Genomic DNA, 20,482 nt, shown 5'->3' with positions numbered 1-20,482 from the left:
AAATTGCAGAGAGTTCTCTCACATTCAAAATAATATTTTCAAATTATACAAATTCTTCTATCAGAATCTGATGACATTTCCTTGGTGCAGTACGAAAACATATGTTGTCTATGTTTATTTGCAAGAAGGTTAGTTACATCGCTGCTAAGATAAACTCTGTGCAATAATACGGGAAACGACATCTATTGATACTGCTCCTATCTATATCTACAGCTTTATCTAAATTATGTACGTATTTTAAATGCTGTAGGGTCTAATTTTCATTGTACATCGTATACAGCAATGCGAAGTACGAGTATGATCTCGTGAGGATCTGAAATTAAACATCATAAATAACAATCGACTGATTGCTCTTCGGAGGGTTAAGTAAGAGTAAAGCTTCTAATTACTAGAAAAAAGGAATATGATAAGTAAAAATTGTATGTTGTTGTATTTTGATGAAGTTACAGGATCAACGATTACTTCAACAGTTACAACGGTAGACAACCAATTAAAGTAACTGACATTATACATAAGTAAAACATAATTAAACAGAAATTAACAGCATTCATAAGTTCCCCTCGCAGTACTTCAGGCATTCCGACAAAATCTCCTTCCATCCATCCGCGAACAGATCATTTGTTGGATTAGAATCCAAGAGACCATTGGCTAATATTTGACTAAAGTCTAAACTGATCGCATACGCATAAGAAGCACGAGTTAGTTTAAGAAACAAAGTCGTGCGTTTAAATTCGTTTCAAGAGAATTTAGTTCGTTTATTCAAAGCGATTCCATTCCAAGGTAAATACCTGTGTTAAATATAGAGAACAATACTTACCGCTGAATACGTAACGAGCGTGATATTTGTGAAGCCCATTGCTGTAAACGCGATCGGTTTCTGAGCCCTGAAACAATAGAGTAGATGAGTAATTTTTATTTTAATGTCCGTCGTATAGATTACACATGTATTTTTTATTTTCTTACGGAAACATATACTTTCAAATATATATCGATTTCAAATATCGCGTGACGTCACTTCTAGGTACGGTTTATACCTAGAAATGACGTATTTGCTCCCACTCCTTTGATTCTTCATCATCATTATTAGCCGAGAGACGTCCACTGCTGAACAAAGGCTTCCCCTTAGTCCTCCCTTTGATTCTTATTATCTAAGTATTGTTATCAACACAAAATACGTGTCTAATATTTTTTCATCACCTAACTGACTGACTAAATAGTTTTTTTAATTTACATACCCCGTCATCATCCCTATTATCATTCTAGTATAAAGTCGCAGTATAATGAATTTAATGTCGTCTTATAATAAGTTTACCATATTTAGCAACGTCTATTGTGTTGTAGCTTAGTCATAATGAGCATGATTAACTGCCAAAATCAGACACGTTTAATGATTACTTAAACTATTCCTTAGTGGCGATTTTGTATCGAAAACAATTGCCAAGGACTGGGTAACTGTTATTGTGGATTTGGGTTTATTCACAGAGTTTTCTTTTGGGATATGCAAACATTGGACTCATTTCTTAACAAATACATATACAAACAAACTAAAGACTAGCTCAACAGGTGGACCTATGGTATAGTGCGATAATCCTGACCCCATACTTGTATAAATCGGTCTCCTAAACCAGACAATCTGTGAATCAAAACCAAGGACAAATCACATCAATTGTTCTTCACTACCAGACAGACAGCGCGTCGAGACAAACGTTTCTAAAAGCATTAAAGATAAAGAGACACAAGCTGCTTAATATGGATGTGTTTAAACAAGTAACAAAAGTTAATTTTACATCGAATTATGTTTTTGTTCAACTGACCTCTGTATAAGGAAAAGCAGGGCGCGACGACAGCGAGGATTTGTACGGTACCATCCGCTATTGTAAGCAGCCGCCGCTATATCAGCGTTCTGTAGATATAAGAACATAGATACTTTTATTATTCTTGTTGCTAGGGCGTGAAAGACAGATAGTATAATGTATTTTTTGTGGACTATAGGGCAAATTATTAGGCGGATTATTTGGTAAGCAACTTCGCCCATGGATACTCGTAATACCAGAGAAGTAACACAAGCTGGACAACGTCTGCAGGACCTACTAGTGTTTTATAATAATACTACATACTTTAGGTTAGGAATAGAGAATTAAGGGTTGTTGGGGAATCGTGGATTGGGAAGATTGGTAAGGGGGGAATTGGGCGTCCGGTAACCTCACTCAAACAACGAAACACAACGCAAGCGTTGTTTCACGTCGGTTTTCGGTGAGGCCGTGGTATTACTCCGGTCGAGCCGGCCCATTCGTGCCGAAGCATGGCTCTCCCACACTTAACACCTATATCATTATATTGAACTAGAAGAAGCTAGTGGAAATTAGTCGGGTCAATGACGTCAGGCTCAAAATTAAAGTGACGGAAATACATCGTGTTCTTTTTCTAAATTTCCAAATTCAAATTATTGCAGACTTTAATTTAATTGTCGTGTCAGTGTCCTGTGTTTGTATTTATAACAATAGTTAAATGCTTTTATACATAATTATAGAAACTAGCTTTCCTGGAAACATAGGAAATACCGAAATTGAAGTGAACCTATCACCCGTCGTAGGTTACTAGTATATAGCAGAGACTTGATTATGATTTAAGTTTTTCAAAAACATCTAGTATCTATCTGTATCTAACTAGCCAGTTAGAAAGAAAAAAAAATGGGATAGACGTGGATTAACATAAGAATGTCAAACGTGATTCTTCTAATCTCCAATTACCGACATAAAGTTCGCAGGATTCAACGGATTCAAAGATAATCTCATACTCGTAAAATATGGTGGTGAAAGAAGCTATCTGGCGTTCTCATCTCTACCTTAAGATAGTTTATAGCCGCAAAGTTATTGTATGGAATTTTTACTTCAAAATACACATTTCAAAACACCTTTTTTAGGTCATTATATTGTTAAAAAAGAAATGGAGCGAAAACAGACCGAAATTTTGTTTCATAAATAAAATAAAACGACAACTAACCGCATGGAAAATGTCGTCCGCGTACCAGCACAGCATTCCGATTTGAATTAGAGCTGAACCCAAAAACAGTTTGTTACTGATCGCCATGAACGGCTCTAGGAGCTGGAATTACATTAATATAATATTTAACATGACATTAAATACTCAATGTTTTTATTCATAGTCTTCTTCATACTAAAATTATGTCATACAAATCGAGAATCAAGTTCGGAACCTCGATCGGTAGTCAAGCTTGACACAAAGTTAAAACAATGAGGTACATGTATTACTTTTCTGCCGCAGCAGTGATTGTTAACCGGCCTCTGTGATCGGTTCCGTACGGTGTATTCTTAGGAAAACGTGCAAATAATTCAGCACGGTTCGTATAATATTTCCTAGAAAATTCTGAATCAAATAAATGCGTGCAACACTTACCACAATAACGAACACTACACAGCAGATATTGACTGAGCTCAACATAATGTTCACGAAGTTCGACAAGGAGAAAGTGTTTTCTAAATCGTTGCAGTATCTGGAATCCGAAAAAAATGCACAATACCGTCTTTAAAGGCTTTTTGAAATATTCGCTTTTTATATCCATCACGTCTAAAAATGGAGTAAATCTTCTAACTTACGCAAGTATAAAACCGTGTTGCTATGCCAAAAAGTCTTAAAAAATCATTGACTTTAATGTTGTTAACAATTTTTTAAGTGTTTAACACAGTTTGAAAATGGCTCACTACTAGTTTTCTTTTTCTTTTTTACCAGACTGTAGAAAGGGTCTAGTCAGTCATTTTCATTAGCAATGACTCTTACTTTGAGATCAGGTTCAATAATGAATTTATGTTCCTAATGTATTTAGGTAAGAATCTATTTAAACACATAATTTTCTTAAATTGATTCTGAATACACACACATATACGGATTAGTGCTTAGGTAGTTATATAACTACATATGTAAAATAAATACATAGAATAACCTACGTTATAAGTCTCTGGTGCAATTTAATGTTGGCCAGTATCTCGTCGTAGTGCTCATTATCAACAGTACCCACAGCTTCCAGTCGACGCTTCAGGAGACGTAACAGTATACTTATATGGCTGGCCATAGCCGAGAATAAGAGGTCTGTACTGACCATAATCCATACGCAAGTCTGACCTACAAAATAAGCCTTGTTATTTTATTGCAGTCAACTTCACTACTACATTACATACTAACCCAGAAAATTTTCTAAATATGTTTGTCATTACTATCCACATTTATTACTGCCGTTTTGCCACAAACTCTAGAAAAAAGTAGATCATAAATCACATCGACAAAATTATAATAAAATGTCCAAATGTCCTCGTATTCAAATTTGGTAAACAATATTTTAGAATGTTCAAGTGGGCAGGTTTAAATTTAGAATTTGCGTATATCTATGTGAATTTTTGTTGTTTGGCAAAGTAAAGCTTTTACGACGCACGTATTATGTGTATTAAATGAAAATATAATTAGACATCCAAGTGCAGCCTCGTTATACAAACGGCGAATGCTAATTCATTCATTATATAATTTACACTAAGAAATAAGAAATTTGAGAACAATTTTCAACAATAACAGAAAACAATGTTGTGTACTTAACCTCAATCCCAAAATGGCGCCTAACATAATATTCGTGCCAAATTATTCCCATTCTAAGGCTCGAACTAACTAGAGCATATCATGACTCAAGTGTATTAACACTCGGAATACAAAACCACCTTTTATCGCTGTCAGCTAAACGATATTTGTTTTTAGTTCAGCATGCGATCGCGTTTACACCTTCGTTTTAGGAGCCCAGAGTTACAATCAAAATGCTCTAAACTGGATTAATTGCTACTTTAGCAAAGAGATGTAGCTCTCAATTTGATAATAGGCTTCGAGTTGATTCTATATCATCAGGACTTTCACTCTCTCTATGTCAATAAAAGAAGCATTTTGTCCGTAGAAATGTACGGGCATTAAATTTGGGCGCTCTTTTTTGCTCTACGAGCGAGATGGCTTAGTAATAGACACGATTAAGTTATTAAAAGCTATTATGGTGGTAGAGGTCACCATTTTGAAAGAAGTGATCTTTTTAAAGCCCACGCCATGGAATGTTTTGATTGGGAATGAAAATAACAGCTTGCAATAACTGCATTAGGAATGAAGATGATTATTGTTGTGTTCCAGATGTGATTCTTGATCATTTTATCTTTAGAAGATAATTGTGTTATGATTTATGGAACAGTATGATATCTTGCACCGTGCTTTTCCGTGGAAATATGTATGTATACTAGTTGCCAATTAACTTGTGAAGACAGTCAACTAACTGGGATTGCGGTATTTGCATTCAGTTATCACTCGCGGAAGTAGGTTATTCTATACTGAGATGAGACTAAAAATAGATTGATCATTTATGTATTCAGAAGCTACTCTTCTAGTCTTACCCGCGAATATTTCAAAGAGATAAACCGCGACATGCGCAACCGTTTGGTGTTTATCAAACGGGTACCACGACTGCCAGACGTATCCAATCTTATCGCTCCTGCCTTGAATCAGGCCAAACAGATAAATGACGATCGGAGTCAAGTTGTAGAACCACACACCCGATACATTCATGAAGAAATACCCTGAGAAGAAAGCGTAGAAAGGAATATCATAACTGCATTAAATGTTGAAGTAATAACAGTTTAGCCCGGTTCCATTTCAATTGAATCCACAATCACATGCTTTTAGAGCTTTTTACAATATCTGTTATTAAACCTGTTTTGATAAGTCTCGGAAGTGACTCATTTCGAGAAAGTCTCCTTGGCCTTAATCTTTTGCATGCAGTTTTTAAATTAACGCTTAAACTCTAATCAACGCTGCATTTGTTTCACACAGCGGCATACCGGACCGTGTGTTCGCACTTCGAAGAATGTCATGTTTTAATGTCTTACATCGATGTGTGATGCGGAGAGCGGCCAGACTCTTGTTCTTAATGATTAAGGCTTCCTCTTCCAGCGGAGGCATCGGCCATATGCCAGCTAGCTCATTCAGTAGCTGACGGAATACATCTTTTTTGTACCACAACACAAATACTTTTGCAATACCTGCGAAATTATGAAACTGTTAATTTAAAAATATACATACTTAGGTAGGACGAACTTATTATGAACTAAATAACTTTGCGGTCTAATTAAAAACATAAATTAATTTCAAGCTTCATTAAAATTATTTCTAATTAATTTATTATTTTATACTCCATTAAAATTATGTTTCATAAAATAGCGTAGGCAAACGGCATCCTGTTAAGTTAACATTCCTGTAAAGTAGCTCGAACCCAGATAGATGGCCAGACCCGTGTCTCAATTTATATACTTGTACATAGGTACTTACTTAAAGCACCGTATCCAAAAGTATGGAAAAGTGGAACGACATCCTCAACTCGTGGCGAATTCGACAACGTGAGACCGATGAAGACGATTTCACTGAATACGTGGTAGCAAATGCCACAGACAGATGCTATGAACATCAGCTTCTGACGTAAATAAGCTGATCCACTTTTGGGTTCCTGGAACGACAGGCCGATACGGCGCATGCAGAATGCACTCAGAATCAAAGATTCATCAATTTCCCGTTTCGCTTGTTCTATTGTTGACTCCGACATTTTCGCTAATGACCCTTTGTCTGTGGAAAGAGTCACGGATACTTTGGTTCGAATAAAACTGGGCGGCCTTAAGTAGAGTGTGAAGCTGATAAATAGTTTATTATTTTAAAGTGTTGATTGTTGGGCGTACACGAAGAGTTTGAAGCGAGGCTGACAGTTAATGGAAAGTTGGTAAAACTTTGTACGTCGATCTACTGCGACTTGGAATTTTCTTTGAAACAACATTGATAATGTATGATACTTATTAAAATTTTAATCAACCCGTTAAGTATACTGTGTTTTTATGAACATGTTAACGTGTTCTATCAAGTACAAAATGGTGTGAAGAGTAGAAAATCTATCAGCTAGTACCGTAATGGGATAAATCTCATAGTTCGATGGCGTGACATGATTGGATTGAAGTAACAATTCTTCATTGTTGCGGTAACAGAATGCGTCGTTAGTGACACGCGAACTTGTCGTAATTAATATCGAATATGGCTGTGCCTTGCTAATGGCAGGATCAGGATGTTGAACTCTGCGGAGTTTGGTTGCATGATATAAGGAATATTGTTATGTAAATTGATTCACGTTGCACTGATGCTCATTCGTCATAGCTCGTGATTTAGGAATGTAGGTACATTGTTGATGATGTCTATAAATATTTCGCTAATTGGCTGCGGCGTTGCTCTCACGATTTGTTTTGCATGTTCAAAGCTGTAACAAAGAAAAAAATCTTAATTCCTTTTACATGTTGCTTATATGTATCTATAAATAGTCATGTCTGGTGCAGACATAGCACGTTTGCATCGATAATTTCTCCAAATTAAGCGCAAGGTGTATAAATAGAAAACGCCAAATGCAGTAAAACAATAGCTACGAGTATTGGTCATACCTCTTGGTCTTTGACCTAACACGTGACTAAGTTTCTTCCGTGGTAGTCACAACGTGGAGCGCTCTAGGTAGGTACTTGCTGCAAAGAAAGTAATCAATATTTTGAATAATGGATTTTTTGATTAATTTCAAAAGAAAGTTATATTATGATAACAAAATTGAAATATTCAGCAATTTGCAACTGTCGCTAGTGATACCGGTGTGTTACAATATTACATTGTTTTCTTTTCTAGTTTTCTTTTTCGTTGTTCGGAGTAGGTTAGATGACTATTTTTTATTATAATGTCCGTCTTGTAGATTATTTTAAAATGTTAGACGCGTATTTTTTATTTTCTTACGGAAACAAATACTTTTGAAGGTATATCAATTTGAAACTAGTGGTCGCCTAGTGGTCGAAATTCGACCATATACGATTTAATTTACAATACCACTTAGCATACGTTCAAGAATAATTTTTATTTAACTCAAACTCAAACAAACTCTTTTATAAAACTCTATTCATATGAGACGTCAGAATATCATCGCAATGTCTATTGATTTTGACGTTTTGTCAAATACGATCAGATACTATGCATGTGTGTGTAATGTTTTATTTATTGATTTAAAGTACTTTATATGCATTATTTTTGAAAAATATTAGCGTTTCGCACTTCTCCTACACATAAACTATAAGTGTACCAAATTTAATGCCCCTACGTCCGCGCAATTTTCGTAAAAAGCGGTCCAAAGTTTTTGCATCACGTATTAATATATAGATATCGCGTGACGTCACTTCTAGGTACATTTTATACGTAAAAATGACATATTTGCTCCCACTTCTAAACTTTAATTCGTTTTATCTAAGTATTTTTATAGATTATGAAAAAAATACATGTACATAAAATACGTGTACATATGTTTTCATTACCTAACTGACGGACTAAATAGATTTTTAATTTTCTTACCCCGTCATCATCCCTGTTGCCCGGGTATTTGCGTTGTACATAATTCCTAATAAAACTCCAGCAGGCTAGAAGTATGAGGATCCCTTAATTGCTTTGAATTGTTCAGATTACTGTAGTTTTAAAAATCTAGATTAATACTTCTAATGAAGCTTATACAAATAGTCATTAGCTTCGCAAGTAAGCCCGCTGTGACCCAATTAAACGATTAGGTAGAGATTAGGTGTTAATACTAAATTTAATCTAATCTAAAACTTAATTAAGTTTAAAATATTAATATCAGTACCGAGAACTTGATATTAAGATCACTGACAATTTACATACAATGTTTTTTTTTTTCAATTTCCTTAATAAGCTTCTTTAAGTAATTTAAAATTCTTTATAAAACATTTATGATTAAGGTTATGAGGACGTTCGCCATTAGCACGTGAAATTATACGCGACGTATAAGGTTTCAGTGAGTTCAACATCAGCATATTGGTTTTAGTAATGGCCTCGTGTTTTTAAGTAGTAATGCTTGTCACAGTGCCGTAGTCTTCTTTTCGCTAGGAGTATGTACTTTGAAGTAAGAACAACGGTACCGGGCCCAGCAGGCGGAAAAGGCCAATCGCGTCATCAGCAGCGTTTATTAGAGTATAGACCCTCGAAATTACGTGTGTGACAAGTGTCACGGTGCAGTTCTCCGTGTATTGTCGTAGTTTGTGGGCGGGCATCGACACGAATTTAGAGTGATTTAAAATTTTCCCGCTAGAGATCGCGGTGTTTCGGCAAATTTAGCACGCGGCCCGCGGTCCGTGGCGAGCTTTACAGTTCGCCACCGTTACGCGACGATTAGGCTGCGCAAGCGCATAGCGCCTTCCCTCGGCGCCTGCGACGACCGTGGTGCACCTTGTCATCTTATATCATTATGTATGATATATTACATGACATTAACAATAAGATCATATTTGCAGTTCCACGTGAAAAGTTCAAAATGATGTTGCTTTTCTAGTCGTCGTCCGTCATGCTATGTTGGTTTGGACCTAATATTGAACTTAATTACAACCATTAGATACTAACTATGAATATAACCTATAACATTTTTCAGAGTGAATCTTTATGTTAAATATGAATATCATTTTAAAAAGTCAATTTGCAAATAAATATTTACGTCAAACATTTTTAGATTTCTTATTCGATTTGATCACACTATTTTATAATGTTTGTATCATAAAATGAAATAAAGTCATAAATAAAACAGAATACAGATCTCTTTGCGAAGTAAAAGTGCTATGTATTGTGGAAGTTTGAACGAACGACCCAGATCTATTGACGAGTTGATCGTCGGCAAAAACATCGCTTTATCTACAACTACAAATAAAAGGTGCTAAAATAACTCGATGAAGGTTACCGATATTTTTTAAACGCGGGCGACTATTATATACACACAAACATTGTCCAACTGAATGGAATATTCGGGAATTTCATTGAGTGAAAAGTAATAAAGTTGCATTCTGTTAAACTTATTTTTTAAGGTTATACGTTATGTTATTACTCGTAAGCCCATGTTTATTTTAAAAGTGAAAGATTCTGTTACATTTTTGATGTACAAAAACACACGGGACAGGTGAAACTAAATAGGTGTTTGTAATATGTATACACATTCAATGTTATATCCATTACGTGGGCTAGAGGGAGAACTGATGCTTGTCCTCTGATATTTATACAGGATGGAACCTATTATCAAGTGTCGTCAGTTGAAAATATGAGCACGTAATTGAAAAGGCCAATCGATAATTCTTTACATGCGGATTACCTAGCGGGTTTACCGGGGCGCTGCCTCGGAGGGCAGAAGTACCTGACACTCCGTCTTGTCTCGCGCTCGCGGGAGAAGAAATTGAATGATTTTCCCCCTTAAAAAAAGGCAGGGTATATCAGCCCTCCCCCGCATACTTGTAACTAGTCTTCAACATACTCGTAAGTGAAAACTGTATATAAGAAGCCCCATCGAGCTACCACGATCATGGCTTTCCTGACATACGCTCTAATGTGAGATCGTGGCGTAATAGATTAAGTGCTCAACATTAGCAACATTAGCACGATAACCCACATTAAGTGCATTAAAACCATTCGGAAAATTGCTCCCATGACACCATTCATTGCTATACCGTGTTTGATTGAACCATTCTGTATGACTAGTGTAATTTTGAACAATATTATTATTATGTGCATCTCATATGTAAGTGTTTTTGTTATTACGCTGGAATGCAAGAGAAAACAGTGTTTTGATTGGTTTTGAATGAAAATACTTTTTGCAAGAAGCCACTAAAGAATATGTTAAACAATATAAGTTTCCTAGTTATAATACTGAGTGTGTGAGATTTTAATCACAATAAAACATTTAAATTTTCTGATTTTTTCCCTATTCTTTTCTATTATTGAATCGGTTTCGCTCGAACTACCTTCTTACACAGCCTACCTATAATTAAGTATGGTAAATTTGTGCGCATTTATCAATTGGCTGTAACTTAATTATTATTTAATCTGCTGTTCTGCTTTGCATGAATAATTCATCTTCCCTATAAAACTTCAGTCGTCAAGTCTCACGGGCTATAAACATGAGCTTTGTGTTGCTTTTGCTTCACAATTTGCAATGTATTTAACTTTTGACATGTAATATGGGATTAAATTAATAAAGTAATAAAATACTAAATAGATACAAGTTCTCATCATGCAGATAATTGTTTTCTTTAGACGTGGAGCGCACTCATTATACGGCAGCAGAGACAAGATGTTATTTTCTTATCCGAGGCCTACGGCGCTGTACGTCATTAGGAGTCGAGTAATTGAATCTTACACAAACAAAAATAGATCAAAACATGGCATGTGCAGTGTAATTTAAGATTTTCATCGCGCAGATAATGAGCGAGCCAATGCGTATCAACATTAACTTTCACTGCTGTGCCAATGCCAACTTCAACGCTGGCCTTAAATCCTCCTTTGGGAAACCGCAGGAAGTGAGATTAAAAACGGCGCCTTTACATAAACATTTGTTTTTATTTGCAAAAAACTATTAAATGATAACTACGCGTTAAAAGACGCCATCATGATTTTTATAAGTTTTTATTACTTCCAATTTTGTACGTGCATCTTGAAGAAGACCTCAATTTTGAATAAAAGAATTGTTATTGATTCGAAATTTTGATCGAAAAATGAAAGTTCTTTTCAATTTATTGTCTGATGGCCGATGTTTGCAGTGTAGTAATTTCAGTAATGTATTATTTGATCTATCATAATGTTTAGGTATTACAATGCCTACACAGCGGCGGGCTTATCTTTCCATCTGCTAGATAGATGCGATTACGAACCGTTTGTAATTTAAGAAACAGTAATATCTATCAAAGCAAAGTTTATTTTATGTTATGTGTGTTCGAGTTCTATTTAGTTTTTTCATCGGAGTACATTAATATTTTTAATACATGATAAACGATAAGAAATCTTTAAGATTTACTGCGCTGTAGTTCGCACGCCTGGAGCAGAGTTCTATAGAAAAATTGAGCACGAGGGTCGTTTATATGTTAAGTTTGACTTAAAGTAGTAGTGCATAGAAATCTGAACTTTTAACTCGACATGTAGCGTTGTTTTCGTAGTTAGACTAAGTAATACACTTTTAGAATAAAAATGTCTTCTAAGTAAAAATTAGTAAAGTAAAGTGACAATATAAAAAGACAATTATTAAATGATTAAATTGCTTAAATCTTACCAACTTTAATTTAATGACACAGTTAATGACGTGTTCACGTTAATGATATCGAAAGTGTTCTTTTTCCGGTTTTCCCGACTATTTTTACAAAATTTTCTTTCACTGTGTTTTTTTATTTTTATAGTATTTGGTTTACCGGCTTTGGATTTGATTCCCAACTTTGGTTAAATGCTTATAAACTTTCTTAGGTTAGTTTATCCGAAGGCATGTTAAGTTATCGATTGTTAAACAGATGTTTATGACAGTCATAATGGTCAATCGGAAACCCATAAAAGGGGTTAATATTAGTCCCCTACGTAAAATAGTGACACAGAGCAGATTTTACTCTTGAGAAACTTACGAAAACGCAAAAGAAGAGATTTAACTAACTAATTCATTACGGTACATTTTGTTTAGTTGAAACATGTTGATTGTTTACCTAAGACTCTCGTATACGAATGTGTACGAGTAGTATATAGCAATAATTTTAAATCATTATTCCAAGTCCACATTCAAAGTATATTGACAACAAAGTAACTAATACAAAAATAGAAACTCTAAGGTACAATTTCAATTGCTCCCACGATAACTTAGAGTGCACAAATGAATCCCTGGAAGCGTTATTCTTAGTACCAATACACAAACGAAAAAACTGAATGAAAATGTCGTTTTTTAATTCAGTCTACTTTTTTAGTCGGTGAAGATCTGACTATCGTATGTAGACCACAAGAAATGGCTCTGGGCTATAATAAAAAACACGTTTAATACTCAGATTAGTGATTGCTCCATGCATTATTACATTACAGATGGTACAGGTTGCTGTTTTGATGTAATATCATGTAACTCAGGGGTGGCCAACTTATATGTACTCGCGATCGACTTTTTTTCTAAAAGTGCCTCGCGATCAACTTTTTTTTCTAAAAGTTCCTCGCGATCGACCTTTTATACAAAATATTTATGTGTACACATACTTTAGTACCAAAAATTTTGAAGTTTTTTCTTAATTTCTGGTCCGCGATCGATCAAAAATGCTCTCGGGATCGACCGGTCGATCGCGATCGACCTGTTGGCCACCCCTGATGTAACTTGTCTTGTACAGCGCGCATTGAAGATAATAGAACATAGGTTTGTTTGTTTGTTTGTTTGTTATTAGGACCATTTTTATGTCGGTTTGCTTACTAATTATAAAGCTCGAGGGAAAAGAGGCTGTGAGATTGAGCTGCAGTTAGAGTGATTGTATTTTTATTGTTAATTTTTTTTATATTTGATGTGGATGTGGTGTTGTGAGTTGGAAACGTATGTGATGTTTGAAATCTTTTGAGAGATTTCCACGGACTTTCTATATAATAGGGATGATGACGGGATATGAAAATTAAAAATCTATTTAGTCCGTCAGTTAGGTAATGAAAAAATAATAGACACATAAAACGTATCAAGAAGTCGACGTCACGTGATATTTCAAATCAATATATCTTCGAAAGTATTTGTTTCCGTAAGAAAATAAAAAACACGTGTCTAATATTTTAAAATGATCTACAAGACAGACAATAAAATAACAATTTTTTTTATTTGTTTAACATTCTCTAGATTTACATTTTTAAATACTACACATATAAAATAAAATAATATTTAAAAATATAAAAATAGGAGCCGACCAGTAGCGGGAGCATGGTCCAAGCCACCGGTGGTTAGGGCTCCAGAGACAGAAACCTCCTCACAATACGTGCCGTTTCGAGGAGTACTGCCTTCTGCATCAGGCCCTTGATCCATCCGCCCAAGCCCAGCCTCCTAAGGTGGTTGTCGAGGCTGTTGGGAATTAATCCATTGGCCGACACGACTATCGGCACAACGATAGCCGAATCCACATTCCACATGTCGACAACCTCGTGAGCCAAGTCAAGATATTTTATTTGTTTATCTTTTTCAGCTTTCACGAGGTTCTCGTCATGAGGGATGGTGATATCGATTATCATCGTGCGGCGCGCTTGTCGGTCTATCACCACTATATCAGGTTTATTGGCTACAATAGTCCTGTCAGTGATGATAGATCGATCCCAGTACAACGTGATATGGCCGTTTTCGAGAACTGGATCGGGCACATACTTGTAGTATGGAACCTCAAACTCAACAAGTTGGTACTGCAAAGCAAGTTGCTGGTGAATAATCTTGGCCACCTGATTATGTCTATGCAAATATTCACCATTAGCCAAACGACCACAACCAGAAATAATATGTCTTATGGATTCACCAGGACTATGACATGCCCGACATATGTCAACGGTACCATCCTTAATAATATATTTCCGGTAGTTATTCGTAAGGATAACTTCGTCCATAATTGCACAGACAAATCCTTCAGTTTCTCCAAAGAGATTACTGAATCGTAGCCAAGATACGGACGCTAGAAAATCTACACTGGGTCCATGAAGGGCCCGGAAGAAGCGTCCGTGGAGCTCCTTGCTATGCCATACCTCCTTGCGGTCATTGACGCTTAGTACCACAGGTTTGCGCCAGTTCTCTTTTGCTAAAGATAGTGGAGTGAATCCATTGTCCACTGCCGCTACTTCTCGATGCATACCCTCGTTTACTTTCAGGAAATATTCCCTGAGGTTGCACACCTCACGGTTATGAAGGGTCTTAGCATTTAATAAGCCTCGACCTCCACATTTCCGCGGGATGTACAACCTCATGATCGATGAACGAGGGTGATGCATACGATTTGCAGTCAGCAGTGTTCGGACTCGCCTATCCAGGGTGTCAAGTTCAGTCTGAGTCCACTTGAGTATACCAAAAGAATACATCAGAACCGGCATGACCCAACCGTTATAGGCTCGCACCTTGTTTCCGCCTGATAATGAACTTTTCAGCACTTTATTCAGGCGGCCAAAGAAGCGTTCCCGTAACGATTGCTTCATGTCCGGTCCATTAATGCCTAATCCCTCTGACATACCCAGGTACTTGTAAGTATCATTTGCGGAGAGCGCTCTTAGTTTTGTGAAATCTGAGAGTTCTAGACCCTCAGATTCCACAATCCCTCCTCGCTTCACATGCATGACAGCACATTTATCTACTCCAAATTCCATTCTGATGGAACTACTAAATTTTTCAGTTATTTTCAGTAATTCCATCAGTTGTTTGAAAAAATAAATAAATAACAATTATTATTATGATTGGCGAAAATTGAGTGTACTTAGTACATCAGGCGTATATTTAGTAGTAAGTCGGATTAAATAAAATAAATGTTAAGGATGTGATGCATGTGTTTCACAGTGTTATATTTTTATAGTATTTCACAATTAATTATTATATATGGAATAGTATTTTTTGCCATGTCTGTTTTCTAGAAGAATTTCGTTAATGATTTTTAAACATGACATTCATTACACCTATTTAGATAGTTGGTTAAGGTAAAATTATCCCAGAATGCGGTTTAAAAATGCTCACTGCTTGGTAGTTGTAATAAAATTAAAAGTTTCTTCTTTTTATTATGTTAAATTAATTTCAATGAATAAACGAATAAAATGTATACAAGCTCTAATTGCTATGAAGTTTCTTACCTATTAAAATAGGAGGAGGTTTTAGTTAGTTTTTTTAATTTTAATAAATATGTTTTATGACATCATTAATCTGTCTGGATGACTGGATAACTTCTCATTATATCCTAAAATATAAGAAGGAAAATATTGAAGAAATTTTTTATAATTTATTTTTTTATAAAATTAGTAAAAATTTAAAAGTGCTTCAGCACTAACTTCTAGTAGGACAGATTTCAATCTTACTAATTATAAAGCAAATGTTTGTGAGTTTGTTACTCAAACACGTCAAAATGGCTGAAGGGATCGGAATGAAATTTAGAACAGGGGTAGATTATGTTCTGGAATAACACATAGGACTTTTTATCTCATAGGACGAAGCATGGGCAGAAGCTAGTACTTAAGACAGAATTAACTAGTAAATAGTATTGTTTTACCAGTTGCATAATAATATGTAACAGAACTATATATATTGAAGTATGCGAATCTTTATATTTCAAGTCTTTACTCTGTTTCTAAATTATCCACAGTGACATTTTGGTCTAGTGCTAGATGGTGATGACTGAAGTAATAAAGTCTAACCAAAGCCTAAACAAGGGTTTCGCAAGAAAATCACCTCGTAGATGGATAGATTGGCACCGATGCCACTCCCTGATGCCATTTAGAGTGCCGTTGTCCTGTCGTCTCGTTTGGGTGCGGGTACCTAGGTTCGAGCGCCAACGCTGGCAAATTGCAGTGTTAAGCTCGGGGCGCTTTATTGAAAATTCGATCTATCTGTTACATTGGGAAGGGTTGTGATTAGAGTTCGAATGTGTCTCTTGCGTGCGCGCAGAACGATCTATAGTCGAGTGGCACGTCCGTCGGCGGGAGTCCGTTATCCGGCGTCAGGTTACGGTCGCGTCTATATAAGACCGTCGCGTCTTCTTCACCATTTCATTCCGTTTGAGACGCTTGGTCGGCTGCGTGCCCTGTGTTGTCTGCACGCGCCCCGTCTCCGGCTCGCAATCGCGCCGGTCTCTAGTTCCTCCCATTCATTAGCCGGTGCGTCCGTTCAGGTCGAGTGCTCGCATAGTTCCCGGACACAGTTCAGTTTTGTGAACACTAGAACATTAACTCGTGACACACTTGAAGAAAGTGAAGCGTGCCGCTGTACTCAGGTATTTTCACACAAATTTTGATTTTAGTACGTAAGAGAAAATATTGTGCGAGTTCCCCGTTCCTAGCGGGTTGGGGAAAATATCACTTTACATACAAGCAGTAAGTAAAGGATAGGAGCCATGCTATATTTAAACTGGTTCATTCATTTGCATTTCTTCGTATAGAATATTTACTTCAAATATGATATATTCATTCATGTCATTTATAATATGTACATGCACAATATGTAAATCAGAACTTCTATTTTATTTGCCATCGTGTATATGTAGATGGACACTAGTTATTAGTCATTAGTTATGCATTAAATGTGCAGTTTTTAATATTGATTGTAATAGAAGTAAAAGGTACACATTTCAATTAAAATATTGATTACTGAAAACTTAAAACTACTATGATCTAATAAATTGAGTTCTGGATCTAAATATGAAACAAAAGCGAATAGGAAAATGAAGATCCATATGTGTACGCGCAACCCAATAACCTATCCGCCGTCATTTACCGGAGCTTGTTACATCTTTTTAATTTAGTTTTATTGTTCATAGATAACATATTAAATCGATGTGTTAATACCTCTACAACTACATACATAAAACATAATTGTTGGGCTGCAAACGTTGAACGAGGTTTGAAACTATATAAGCTACATGTTGCCTTCCGTAGTTCAGATACCAAGCACATCAAGCTCTCCCAAACCATAAAATTTCTTTAATAAATATTCAACTTTAAATCTTTTATTATAAAGTTTAGATTGTATGATGTGATTGTAATTAGCAGGATAGCTTGATATTAGGTTTGAACTTGATAGGTATAATGATAGAGAATACTATGATTGAATACTATTCATAGAAGTGTTATTATTATGTTCATTGTCCCATGAACTAGACACTTCTTAGTAAAGTAATAATTGGCTAGTTACACTAAGGGACCGACCGGCAGACTTATATTTAAAGTACCTTATTGGTCTTTATTTATTTTGAGTTTATTGCACAATGACAGTAAGTACCTAGGTATAATGAATCTGTCTTTAGTGGCCAATTCTTAATCATCATAGATTAAAAAAAATCCATAAAATTAAATTTGCATTTCATGCCAAAAAAGTGAAAAGCCTCGAACATCAAACGTTTAGTTTGCTAATTTTCTAATTGATGGGTAATAAGCATATCACTAATTACTTAAGTCGCGTACCGTCAAAAAAATGGCGTGTGACGTAGGAAATATTAACATTCACAAACATTTACGTAGATAGGGACATATAAAGGAAGAAAACAAAAGTCGTGATCTTATAGCTGTATGAAAAAGAAAATGAACGCGGAAATGAAAGGCTGCGCAGACGATCCCGTCAATTTGACATTTCACGCATCGGCTTAACAGCGTCAAAGTATCAAAGCGCGTCCAGCAACATCGCAACATCGTGAAATAATACCGGCAAGGTATTCGTAATAACTAAATTACATACGGACTGTCATCTATCATTTATTCGCACGGTCCTGCCGACGTAACCCCATTGCACTAGGTAAACGCACGTTATTGGTACGAAGATGATAAAATGATTACCGTCATTACTGGAGAATTACGAGAAGGAGACGTCGGTCTCTTCGCCCATTATGTGCACTTGCGTGAGATACCAGCCTCGCCCCTCCCCGCTATTGTTTTACTATTTTTTGCCAACAAAATGGACATCAAATTGCATTTCGCTTCTTTATGACCAGGACAAAAAGTAAAAGTCCCAAAGTAAAAGTTAATCCGAAATCTCTGCACCTGTCTCTAGATGTGGTGCCATTACTTCGCCAATCTTTTTGTTGGAATTCGCAAAAAACTTATAAAGACAAAGATGAATTAAAAATAGTAAAAGAGTTGGAATTGGTTGAAAAACTCGATGATGCGTTGCAAAAACCTGTGCAGCAAAAAATACATTGGTGTGGACTTGGCGACAGAAACGACTTGTCGCCGACGAGACATTAATCAAGCAACAATGTACCACCAGAGGTGATTAATTAATTCAAATAAGAAACACGATTTTGAAACCAATTTATTCTACATAGACGTGTCATTCGTCCGTCTCCACTTGTTACCAACGTCTTTAAAAATGTCTGCCTGTGATGTTGAACACTTTCAGTCAGTAATAGCAATCCAGGTTGCTAATTGACTGTCAGTCTACATTCAATAGGCTATTAACTTGCTCCGAACATCGTTCATCCTCCAGGACTTACTACTTACAAATACAAGTGTAGCCATGCGTTTATTACACTTCAGGGTAAGGAATAATTAGCAATTAGCGAGCAAAAACAAATAAAGCAAGCCGAAATTGGTGATTCAGTTTAATTCCACAAAACGTCAAGGACGTTTTCTTGACTCCGGAAGCACTTAGTCGAGGTTTAATTAAAACAAAAAAGTCCTCGCAATTTGTGTACTGAAAATTATAGACAAACCATTTGGTAATAACAAAAAACTAAGTTGCAACTACATCTGCTCGTTCTAAGACTTGTTCGTAAACAGGTTACTCTTACAAGTCGCCAGGCACAGGATGCTCGTTATTAAAATTTTAATAACACCGTCTGCATGAACCGGCGATAATGAAAAAATATGATTTACCAACGCGAACTGTATATTTTTAGCAGCAAAACCGAGTTAGATGCTTTTAAATGGATACGCAAAAAATCCTACCTTTTAGGTATAGTTTCCTTGACCGCGACATTGAGTTTGCGCACCGCCATATAAGCGCCCGCACTGAACTACGGGCCTCGACACGCCACTTAATGATGATGGCTGTGTTTTATTTGCAGTAGTCGCGAAGTGTACTCGGTGACTAACATAGGTGGTCATTATGCAAATGCTCGCCATATGAATAGAATACAGCGTGATGACTTATCTACTACTAGAATAAATAAAGAAAATTACATGATGTCTAAAAGGATTTGCAAAATTGACAATCAATTTGTTTACAACAGAAGAATGTGTTTAGAGAAGTTAATAGTTTTAAGCTGACAGGTTTCATAAATAAAGCTTACTGTTAGTAAGTGAGCAACGGCCCGCGCATTTCTAGTGACGTAGATATGAATATGGTCGCAAAAAACGCGGGTATGATAACCGCATGCGTGGGCACACAACCAGTTGCGCGTTTTTTGCGAACAAGTGCAAGCGGCCTTGACCGGGTGCGCTCGCGCCGCCCAAAACGTCGATCGGCCCACTTAAAAACACACATTATGCTCATTACATATTAGACATTAGTGAAATTACACTAATTTGTTAGTTTAGCTTTGATTACATTTTAAGTATAGTGTTGGAAAGAGTTGCTGTGAAAATGAGCTCTCAATTGAAATCTTTCTCGTTTTGTACAACTAAAATGTCACTTTCGAATCTTTTACATCTCGGTTACATGCAAATACAATTATATTTTCACCTTCGTTACTTTTGTCAGGAAATGTTTCGTGGGCTTATTCATATATCAAGTCATGTTGTACGTCTCAATGAACCACAGTGAAGTAGAACAAATATTTCATTTTTCATATTTGAGTGACGTTATTATTTCATTCATAGAAGACCCTTGAATGTATGCTTTGACTGTGCTCGTCAGTTTTTTCGTCCTCCTACTAATGTCTGCTCATAAGATTAATCACTTTGT

At 36.0% G+C, this 20,482-nt stretch overlaps 2 protein-coding genes across 7 annotated transcripts in view; one reads left to right on the top strand and one right to left on the bottom strand.

Annotated features, from left to right (window-relative positions):
* Positions 1–169: 169 nt before the first annotated feature.
* On the bottom strand, positions 170–20,059 carry LOC118262461 (odorant receptor 85c). Its single transcript, XM_050697339.1, has 10 exons — positions 19,525–20,059; positions 6,364–7,330; positions 5,925–6,077; positions 5,433–5,615; positions 3,966–4,140; positions 3,418–3,514; positions 3,004–3,105; positions 1,815–1,903; positions 818–884; positions 170–313 (listed from the first exon to the last, which is right to left on the bottom strand). The coding sequence occupies exons 2-10, from the start codon at positions 6,632–6,634 to the stop codon at positions 254–256; spliced, it is 1,197 nt and encodes a 398-aa protein (XP_050553296.1). The 5' UTR covers positions 6,635–7,330; positions 19,525–20,059; the 3' UTR covers positions 170–253.
* Positions 16,497–20,482, top strand: part of LOC118262460 (uncharacterized) — a 63,904-nt gene continuing 59,918 nt past the window's right edge. For all 6 annotated transcript variants that reach the window (XM_050697332.1, XM_050697329.1, XM_050697330.1 and 3 more), the window contains exon 1: positions 16,497–16,859. In XM_050697332.1, coding sequence (XP_050553289.1) covers positions 16,512–16,859 — 348 coding nt within the window. In that variant the 5' untranslated portion in view covers positions 16,497–16,511. The remainder of the gene's footprint in view (positions 16,860–20,482) is intronic.

Source organism: Spodoptera frugiperda, chromosome 12 (assembly GCF_023101765.2).
Source record: "Spodoptera frugiperda isolate SF20-4 chromosome 12, AGI-APGP_CSIRO_Sfru_2.0, whole genome shotgun sequence".
Classification (NCBI taxonomy): Eukaryota; Metazoa; Arthropoda; class Insecta; order Lepidoptera; family Noctuidae; genus Spodoptera; species Spodoptera frugiperda.
This window is presented reverse-complemented; position numbering and strand designations above follow the sequence as displayed.

Coding starts and splice junctions, on each gene's coding strand:
- LOC118262461 (XM_050697339.1), bottom strand. CDS start 6,634: ATGTCGGAGTCAACAATAGAACAAGCGAAACGGGAAATTGATGAATCT. Junction 6,078..6,363: donor TTTTGGATACGGTGCTTTAA/GTAAGTACCTAT, acceptor ATAATTTCGCAG/GTATTGCAAAAGTATTTGTG. Junction 3,515..3,965: donor TTGCACCAGAGACTTATAAC/GTAGGTTATTCT, acceptor TTCGGATTCCAG/ATACTGCAACGATTTAGAAA.